This window comes from Ictidomys tridecemlineatus, chromosome 4 (assembly GCF_052094955.1).
Source record: "Ictidomys tridecemlineatus isolate mIctTri1 chromosome 4, mIctTri1.hap1, whole genome shotgun sequence".
Classification (NCBI taxonomy): domain Eukaryota; kingdom Metazoa; phylum Chordata; class Mammalia; order Rodentia; family Sciuridae; genus Ictidomys; species Ictidomys tridecemlineatus.
Genome location: NC_135480.1, coordinates 57,547,066 through 57,557,584, shown reverse-complemented (window position 1 = coordinate 57,557,584; position 10,519 = coordinate 57,547,066). Strand labels below are relative to the sequence as shown.

The 10,519-nt window shown below is 34.4% G+C and overlaps 1 protein-coding gene across 2 annotated transcripts; it reads right to left on the bottom strand.

Annotated features, from left to right (window-relative positions):
* Window positions 1–3,781: 3,781 nt before the first annotated feature.
* Window positions 3,782–8,176, bottom strand: LOC101954982 (olfactory receptor 52E8). Of its 2 annotated transcripts, XM_078045093.1 has the most exons (2): window positions 8,143–8,176; window positions 3,782–4,713 (listed from the first exon to the last, which is right to left on the bottom strand). In XM_078045093.1, the coding sequence occupies exons 1-2, from the start codon at window positions 8,174–8,176 to the stop codon at window positions 3,782–3,784; spliced, it is 966 nt and encodes a 321-aa protein (XP_077901219.1). The 2 variants fall into 2 exon arrangements, with proteins under 2 accessions (XP_077901219.1, XP_013221666.2); XM_013366212.2 differs by lacking the exon at window positions 8,143–8,176 and having other exon boundaries at window positions 3,782–4,723.
* Window positions 8,177–10,519: the final 2,343 nt, after the last annotated feature.

The following is a 10,519-nucleotide window of genomic DNA, read 5'->3' as shown; positions in this document are numbered from 1 at the left end:
TTCCCATGTTCATTGAAACACCATTCAAAACAACCAAGATATGAAAACAACTTAAATGTCCACCAAAAGAAACACGAATCAGGAAAATTTGGGTTATACACACAATAGAGTACTACTCAGTCCTTAAAGGGAGGGAAATTAGCTGGGTGTGGTGGCAAGGCCTATAATCTCAGCTACTTAGGAGGCTACTTAGGAGGCTGAGGCAGGATCACAAGTTCAAAGCCAGCTGGGCAACTTAGTGAGAGCCCATCTCAAAATAAAATTAAAAGAACTAGGGATGTAGCTAAGTGATAAAGTCCTCCTGAGTTGAATTCTCAGTAATAGAAAACAAAAAGGAGGGAAATTATGCAACGTATGCCATTAAGAATGAACCTTGAGTATATTGTGCCAAATGAAATAAGCCAGTCACAGATACTATGCAATTGGACTTATGAGCAGTATCTAGAATAGTCAAATTAGTAGAATCAAACGGGGAAATAAGGCTTACCGGGGGCTGGGGTTAGAGAGACATGGGGAATTACTCTTCCAGGTGAAGTTTCACTTTTGGAAGAAATGTAAGCTGTAGAAGTCAGTTGTACAATACTGTGCCTATAGTTGACAACGTCTTGTACACTAAAATCTTGGTACAATAACATCTCATATGAAAGATTTTCACCACAATCATAAATTTTAAAAAAGAAAAATATATGGAACATATATATCAAATTTCTTATTACAATACATCTGGAGAAGGAGGTAGAATTGGACAGAGGTCACAGGAAAAGAGGAATTTTCATTTATTCTCTACTTCTGTGTTGTTTGAAGGTTTTTACAATAATAATATTTTATTATTAAAAAAATTATGATTTTCCTTATTTGTTAAACCACTGAAAACTTTTGTACTAGTTTGTATGAACTTGATTTGAAAATTAAGCCCGTTTGTTATCATTCCTGTTCTTGAACTTTAAATAAATGTAATAGTATGTATTATATAACAACATGTATATAAATATACATAACAAAACTTATTCTATCTGACCCATTTCATTCAATGTGTTTATTGTTGTTACAGTTTGCTCATTCCCTTTGGTACTTATATTTATATATTCTATTCAATATATATTTGAGCAGTATTATTGTTTCGTATATGTTTCTGTGATAATTGATGCAAATATTTCCAGGAAAAATGTGAAAATCTCCCAATGGATATATTGCTAGGAAAGAAATTTGGAGGTCCTAGGGAGTGTATATGATTAGATTTTGAAAATAATGCTAATTTTAAAAAATGATTCTACCAATTTACTTTCTCATTATCAACATATAAGCATTCCAGTTAACTTCACAGTCTTTCTTACCATTCAATATTTTTCATTTTAGCCATCCTGGTCAGTGGATAGTGAAGCTACTCAATGGTTTTAAATGTACTTCCCTTATGACTAAGGAAGTAGATCTTCTCTTCATATTCACTAGAAATTTGGATGTCCTCCTTGGAGAAATCCCCATGCATATTCTTCACTCATTTTTCTATGTGGTTGTGGTCCCTTAATTGCTGATTTTTAGGAGTATTCTTCATATTCCATATGCAAGCCTTTTGCCTTGCCTGTTTTCTTTGTAAATGTTTGTTTGCTGAGAGTTTTTACTTTTAATATTCACTGGCTAATTGATATGTTTCCAATATTGTTAGCATGTATGTAGCATGTATATGCTCATGTACTTGTGTTCTGTTTTAGAATCTATACTTATTCCAAGGTCATGGGGATACTTTTTTTTTCTAAAAGCTGTATTGTTTTTGCTTTCAACTGTATACACACAATTCTACAATTGGAAACATATTTTGTATAGCATAAGGTAACCATATAGATTCATTATTTTTCATATGGGTATCCATTTGACTCAGTATCTTTCATTGAAAATAACATCTTTTCTCATTGTGCTGCAATATTATCAAAGCCTTAATTCAGGAAAAAATATATCTTTGGATCTGTTTCTAGCCTTTATTTAGTTTGATTTGACTGGGTATTCTATATTTACACGATAAATATAGTGTCCTTATTACTACAGCTTTATAATATATCTCTACTATAACTCAAGAATGGATCTTGTCTACAAATCAAGATAGGCTATATTGTGCCTAGATCACACCATCCCCTTCCCAAATTTCAGTGTGTTACATAATACTCCTTGATCTTATTTATATATGGAACTTAAAAAAGTTGAACTGATAGAAACAAAAAGTAGAACAGTGTTACCAGGAGCTGAGAGAAGGGGCAATGGGAAAACATTGGTCAAAGGGCTAAAACTTCAAGTCATAAGGCGAACAAGTTCTGAATCAGTGCACAAAGGGGGCATTGATAGCTATGTTATTTTTGTTATGGTAATCAGAACACAATGCATATATATCTCAAATTATGACATTGCCCACATTGAATATATATGGTTTTATTTTACAACTAAATATCTTAAAACATAAGTAAATAAATAATAATTGATTAAATAAGAGTCAAGACAACTAATTTCAATGAGATATTTTTATATCACATTTTATATATTTTTTATATATAAGGTATCTGTATTATCATTTCCTTAACAAGATGTCTATGTGGTTTGCTGTTAAATTTTGTCTTCAGTGGGTTCATGGCAGACAAGCCAGAAAAAAAGGGCACACATCCAAAGCTTCTTCTTAAATTCTTCTTTCTCCCAAAACTTTCTGAGTCCTTTTTGAATGAATTTACTCGTAATCACATGCCCTCCAAATCCTCAGAAATATTTGTTTATCTCCACTATTGTAGAACTAGCTTATTATTTCTTCTTTCCCAAAGTGCTTAGACAAAAGTATGTGACTATATATATATTTCTATTGATCAAAAACTTACAATGTAGAACATGTTAAAAGTTTGTGTGTATAGATATATGCATATATAGTGATATTGTCATATATATATATATATAGAGAGAGAGTATATGTGAATATTATTTAAGTAAGTAAACTATTTATAAATGAATAATTTATGAAATGCTGAGACTCCATTTTTCCCTTTAATTTCTAATTCTAATTACTTTTCTAATTTTATTACTATATCTGCTTCTTTCTGTGCTTGGGGAAATTAAACATAATATTGGTAATGGGTATATGTGTGTATTGTAGCCATATCAATCTCTTTGAGATGTATGTATATGTGTGTGTGTGGGTGTGTATGTGTATTTGTGTGTGTATATATATGTGTGTGTGTATATATATATATATATATTACATTGTAGATTTATAGTAGATTCATATGCCATGTTAGGGTAAGCTATTATTATTTTAAGAATTCTGACATCCACTTAATCTTTTCATGATTTCTCTGAAATTAGTACTTTCATTCTGTATTGCCTTAAATTCTGAGACTCCCTGGAATGAATAAAACAAATTATTACAACTTGGAGAAACTTACTTGAGTTAAATTACTACTTCCTACTAAACACAAAATTTGAATAAATTACTTGGCTTTCTAAAACACTAATATATTCATTGAAAAAGTGTAGAGAATAGTATATGATTTATAGGAGTGTCTTGAGGATGCAACAATATTAATGAAAGTACTTGTAAAAGTAGATTTTTATATAAATTCCAATGTTCTCACTATTACTCTCAAAGGAAAAAGATAACAGACAAATAACATGGTTGATTACAACATTCTCCTCCGTCTCCTTCCTTTCTACTGGATTATATATAAAATAACTCTACTTTGAATAATAGAGGAAACAAATTCTAATAATAGAGGAAACAAATTCTAAAACAAAACCTCCAACCTCCAATTGGCTAGTGACCTGTCTTGAGAAAAATCCTCATCACTCGTTCCCGAATCTGCTTGGTTCTGACCCCATAGATTACAGGATTGAGGGCTGGTGGAACAACCACGTAGAGGTTGGCCAAGAAAATGTGAATATACTGGGGGATATTATGGCCAAAACGATGTGTCAAGAAAGAGAAAAATGCTGGTGTAAAAAAGGATAAGATAACACCAATGTGGGAGCCACAGGTATTGAGAGCTTTGAACCGGGCCTCCCAGGAAGGCAGGCAGAAGACAGCACAGAGAATCCTTGCATAGGAGAGAATAATAAAAAACACATCCAATAATAAGAGACAGATGTTGCTAAGACCAAACATAATGTTGACTTTGATGCTGGCACAAGCCAGACGGGCAATACCCATGTGCTCACAGTAGGTATGAGGGATGATATGGTGCCCACAGAAGGGCAGCCTCAGGAGGAGAAATAACAGTGGAACCACCATGTACAGGCTTCTCAAGATAGCAATGCCTGCAATGAGGCTGATGATTTTGGTGGTGAGGATCATGGTGTATCGAAGGGGTTTGCAAATGGCAATGTAGCGGTCAAAGGCCATGGCCACCAACACGATGCTCTCCATGACAGTGAAAAAGTGGATGAAGAACATCTGAGAAAGGCAGCCTCCAAAAGATATTTCCCCAAGATTGAACCAGAAGATGCCCAGCATTTTAGGGATAGTGGCTGTAGACAAGCCCAAGTCAACAGAATCCAACATGGCCAAGAAGTAGTACATGGGCTCATGAAGACTGTGCTCAGTCTGGATCACAAATAAGACAGCAGTATTCCCAAGGAGTGCAACAAGATACACAAAGAAAAAAGGTAGTCCAATCCAGATGTGCACATCTTCTAGTCCTGGGATGCCCACCAGTAGGAATGAAGAAGGATGGAATTGGGTGTCATTAGGCATAGACATTGTTTTTCTGTCTTAAATAGACTTTTGTGTATGCCAGAGATAATTGCTGATTTTCCATTAGTGATTCTTGCTCCACTTCTTGCTTTCTCTAGATACCTAGTCAAATGTAAAATGACATTTTAATCTTACTTTATTCATATTTATAAATAAAATAATTCTCAGTCTCTGCTTATATCTCATGAAAATTATATGGTACAAGTAATAGAATCTTCCTTACTCCACTGCTGCTCTATCTGATGACAAAGACCGATTAAAGAGGAGAGGGCAGAGAGATGCCTGCTGAACACTCTGGAGTGTAACAAGAATTAACAGGGAATATTAAGTGTCAGGTCTGTGCACCTCATACTGTTATATAGGTATATTTTTGTTTAATATGCTTGCTATTTCTCTTGGTATTTCTTATCTCACATGGAAGTTCTCACTTAAGATTTTTAGAACACACAAATTGATTAAAAAGAGACAGAATTTCAGGTAATTTCAATGTGATGTTTCAGAAAATAAATAAGTCCTTTCTCGTCATAACTTGTTTTTGAAAAATAGTACTCATCAGATTTAGAAAACAGACAAAGACAAGGAGAAAGAAATGCATGGCAAAGAGTATTTTGCAATCAGGATGAAATATGAATTAAGAGGTTATTTTAATAAATAAAAATCTATCATTTAGTCAGTGTTTGAAATACATCTCATAAAGAAACTGACCAAATAAAGGCCAGTTGTTGGAAGGAAGACTAAATATTTGAGCTATACCATTTCCAAATGTATCTCAGCCTTCTATTCATGAGGAAGAAGCAGCTCTGTAAAAACCTACAGGTTGTTTTCCTGCATAGATTCTATCACAGCTCTTATGTTATTATAAATGTCTGTATTGTAATAAATTCTGCACATACAGTAAATTAAAAAATTGAAGAAAGGAATATGTTCTTTCTAGTGAACTTACCTAAGGAAACCTAGTTGTCCTAATAATGTGCAAGTGATTGAATGTGATGTGTACAATTACACAGAAAGATTTGATTCAATTTAAGAATACACAAATGTTAAGAGAAACATTTGTGTATTCTTAAATTGAATCAAAACACCTATCAAAAATATGAATTTCAGTACATCCAACTTTAAATCTATTACAGAACAAATCCTTGCTAAAAGTGTGCATTTGAAGTTTACGTAGATTAACCAAAATGATACATAACCTAAAAATTTTGGAAATTCTGTTAGGAAGAGTGTGTGTGTGTGGGGGGGTGTGTATGAGAGAGAGAGAGAGAGAGAGAGAGAGAGAGAGAGAGAGAGAGAGAGAGAGAGAGAGCAGGGTGTTGTGGAGGGACTTGGGCTTACTAGTGCTAAGGAGGGAGAAGATAAGTCCTCAATTTTATAATGTGAAACTACAAGAGATAAGATTATAATTCTTCTGTTTTCATTAGTTAAGAATACACAAGGTAGGGGATGGAGAAGTATCTTTCATAATTTATTCCATCAAATATGTCAGAAGCTCTCTGAGTATCAGCATTGAACCAGCAATTTGAATAAAACTGGTCACATACCCTCAAGGAGCACCACTGTGTAGTAGTATAAATTTTTAAAAATATGCTGAAAGATATACAGTAGAAAAATACAGAGAGGTTGTTAAGTTTAGAGGTGGGACAAAGTGGGCAAACAAGTACAGCGTCCCTTCAGGACATAAAAAGGAATCTTTAGCCTCTCAATGACCTTATCCAGAGATTTCATAGACTGATGACCAGAATCAACTCACTGGTGTCTTGGTCACTCTCAAGGGCTCCCTAGAGCTGAAACTGAGAAAATAAAATATGAGTAAATCCCATGAAAACTTGTCCTACTTATCTCTGAGGATTTTCAGGAGAGTTTAAAAATTTGTCCTTCCATCTTCTCTGGAACAACATTCTTTCCAAGTCTATAAACATTTATCAAAGCAACTGATCATTTAACCGTCCTACAAATGTATACTGATTTTTTCCTCTATTTTGTTGGAGTATTATAGTTGTACATAATGGTGGAATTTGTCATTACATATTCATACATGCACACAACATAACAATGTAATTTGACCAATTTATTCCCCCGTATTTTCCCTTTCCACCTCTACCTCTCCCCCCCCCCCAGCTCCTTTTCCTCTACTATACAGATATTCCTCGGATTTTTCTGAGATCTTCCACCACCTTTCTTTTCTATTTTCTTCTCTATCTTCCACATTAGAGAAAATATATGACGCTTGACCTTCTGAGTCTGACTTATTTTGTTTAACATAATGCTCTCAAGTTCCACTCATTTTCCTGCAAATGAAAAAAAATTCATTTTATGTCCATTGTGAATGTATATCATATCTTCTTTATCCACTCATTTAATGATGGCTGATTCCATAGTTTGGCTATTATGGAGTATGCTTCTATAAACATGGGTATGTATGTGTCACTGTAGTATGGACAACTTTAATTCTTTAGGAGAAATACCCAGGAGTAGAATAACTGATCTATTATTTCAACATATATTCGTATATTCTCTGATCTGTCCTAGGTTCAAATATAACATGGCCCAAGCCTATTATTTGATCCACTCACTCACTCTAGAGTTCCATGTGGAATTCTATCCAGTTGTCTATCACCATTTTGTGAATGTATCACCTTCTTAGGCCACTAATTTCCTCTGGTTTCCAGACATCCACATGTCCTAGAGCTGATAGCATAAAGAGAAGAGCTAAAGCCACCTTCTTTCTCACCTTCACTCATCTTGCAGACTCATGACCATCCTGCAATCAGACAAATTCTCCCTCTTTCTTAGATGTTTATTGTCTAGCCCTGGGTCCTATTTCACAACAGTCTATTCCTCAGGGCTAAATATTTGTTTTCATTGCTTTAAAAACATGTTTTGGATCATCTTTGTTATACCTGGTACAGTTCTTGGAACAGTCCTTGACTCTTTATTTTGTTGGTGCATTGTAATTTCACATAATAGTGGGATTTATTTTGCCATATTGACACATGCATATAATTTGACCAATATCATTCACCAGTACCTTTCCTTTCTCTCCCATCTTCCCTTCCTAAATCTGCTTGCTCTGCTTCACTGGTCTCCCTTCTGTTGTTATTTCACTTAGTGCATTATAATAATAGATATTATGCATGTGATTCATTGCAGTATATTCACACAGCTTAGATGACTGTCAGCAGATGAATAGAAAAAGAAAATGTGATATATACACACAATGGAGTTTATTCAACCATAAACAAGAATAAAATTATGACTTTAGCTGGGAAGTGGATGGAACTGGACATTATGCTAAGTTAAATAAGCCAGACTTAGAAAGTCAAGGGTCAAATGTTTTCTTTCATAATCAGAAAGTAAGGAGAGAGAGACAAAAAATAAGGGAGAGGATTCTCATGAAAATAGAAGGGAAACTAATAGAGTAGAGGAAGGGGATAGAGAGAGAAGAAGGAGAGAGGGCATGTGGAGGTACCGGGAAAAGAAATCTAGTCCTTGGATCTTGTTTATTCTCTGTGTGCATATGTTTACAGAGTCAGAAACAATAGTTAAATTGATGTGATATATATTGGCCCAAGTCCTTCCTCATGAGGTTTCTCCCTTTAGTTTTACATGTAGACTTTACATGGTCATACATATAGGTATGAGTAGGTGCCTAGGTATAAGTGTGAGTGTGGATTTTCATTCCCTCTTCATCTTATTTTTATACTTCCACCTTTCCTCTTCTCTCCCTAGTAGCTTAGCTGAAGCTTTCTCCATTCCTTTTGCTATTTTTCACAGTCTAACCATGATATAACTTACCTTGATCTCCAAATTGCTAAGAAACAACCCTCGGCATATTCTTGGGGAACACCACTTAACATGCTGAATAGAGGGTATTTATGTTTTTCTTGTAGCCCTGCTTCCCCTGAGATGGGCAGCAGAGTACCTTGGGGACCTTGATAGAGTTCAGTTAATAAACTCTGGAGAATTCTGCTCAATCTCTTTCTACTTATACTGAAACAAAAAGGCAAGAATTTGTTACTGCTCTTTTGCTTTCAATTCCTCTATCAACATGGATAGGATATGTTTGATTTCTCATTTCCAAATCAAATCGCTAAGCTCCTGGGAAACAGTTGGATATTTGTCCTCATCTTCCTATCCAATCCTTGGTTTACTCTCACACACTTTCTCTCTCCCACACCCTAACCCCCATCTATATGTATCCCCATTGTCTCTAGTTCTAATATAATATTTAATTTTCCATTTAAAAAGTTCTTTGATATGTTTTTTTTTGTTGTTGTTGTTGATTTGGTCTCTGGTCATCTATTCATTCCTTTCCCTTCATATCCCCCCCCTATATTTTCTGAATTATTCAATCAAAACCCCTTAAGATGGCCCACTTGTTCTTTGATGTTGTTTACATAGACATCACCTAGGACTCATTCTGTCCTCTCCACTGTAGGCACATGAAACTTCACGCTGCTCCTCAGATACTCTAAGTGCATTCTTTGTTCAGGGATTCGGTGTGACCCTGGAGCCCTCTTCTCTAAGGTGCTCAGGGGCCTTGCTTCATGCAGTACCTACTCAGAGGTCTCTTCACAGTCTTCCCTGAGCACTCAGCAAAACTCACCTTCCTCCCAACTGTATCTATCTGTTACATTGCCTGCTTTAGTTTTTAAAACATTTTCACTATCAGAAATTATATATTCTTAAATTTTTACATGTTCCAAATAAAACATTAGCTTTATGAAAAAGATACAATATTTATGCTTTTCAAGAGTTTATCCTCAGTTGCTGAGTGTCTGAAATTAAGTGTTCATTTAATTAATTCTTTATAAAGTTATAAATTAATTCAGATAAATTCAAAAGAGAGGCATCTACATTCACTGGAGTACATATTTTAGTCTTCGAATTTCCTAAGTGATATCTACTAGGCCACCTTCTCTCACAACTCAATGTACAATGTTCAGTCAAAGGCTTTTTTTACTCTTTTATGATTTCTTTTGCATAGATTAACCACTTACCTCTTTCTGGTATGGTGATCTGATTTCTATAATAATAAAGCCTGGTATTTCTCCCTATATCTCACTGACAGCAGACATTTACCCATTAGATATTGAAAAAGCATTTGTTCCATAAAAAACAGTGTGATGTGCACGGAATGATGTGCACAGTGCACAAAGAGTAAAGAGTATCCTTTAAATGCATACAGATGGCAAGAATAAATGCTGGAATTGTAAGTAAACAAAAATAGCAAGATCAAACACAACAAAAGTAGAAAGGATTGAACAACAGAGAATAAACTAGTGAAGTACAATACAAAATAGCTCAATAAAGAAAGAAAGAGTGGTTTTTCTGAAAGACTATTGATATTAAAAAAGCTTTAGCAATAGTGATAGTGATTTTTAAAAAAAAATGAGACAAAAATTAGCAACATCGAACATCATAAAGGATAATAAGAGTTTGCTATGAAAAATTTTGATTAAAGTCATTTATTTTGTTTTTCTTTTATCAGTTTAAAATTAGAGTATGTCAAATAGAAATAGTGTCCCAGGGATGCTTTGATGTATGTATACATTGCAAAATAATTGAATCGAGCTAATTAACCTGTCACCTATAAGACCTACTCTCAAGGATTTTCACATATGCCACATTAGTAACCATGCTGTAAAACAGATCTCCAGAACTTATTTATACTTTCTAACTGAAACTTCATGATCTTTGAACATTCTTTCCTCATCATCACCCTACAGCTTCTAGCAACTGTTGTTCTACTCTCTGCTTCCATGAAAAAGACATTTTTATGCATACAAAATCAAGCATACC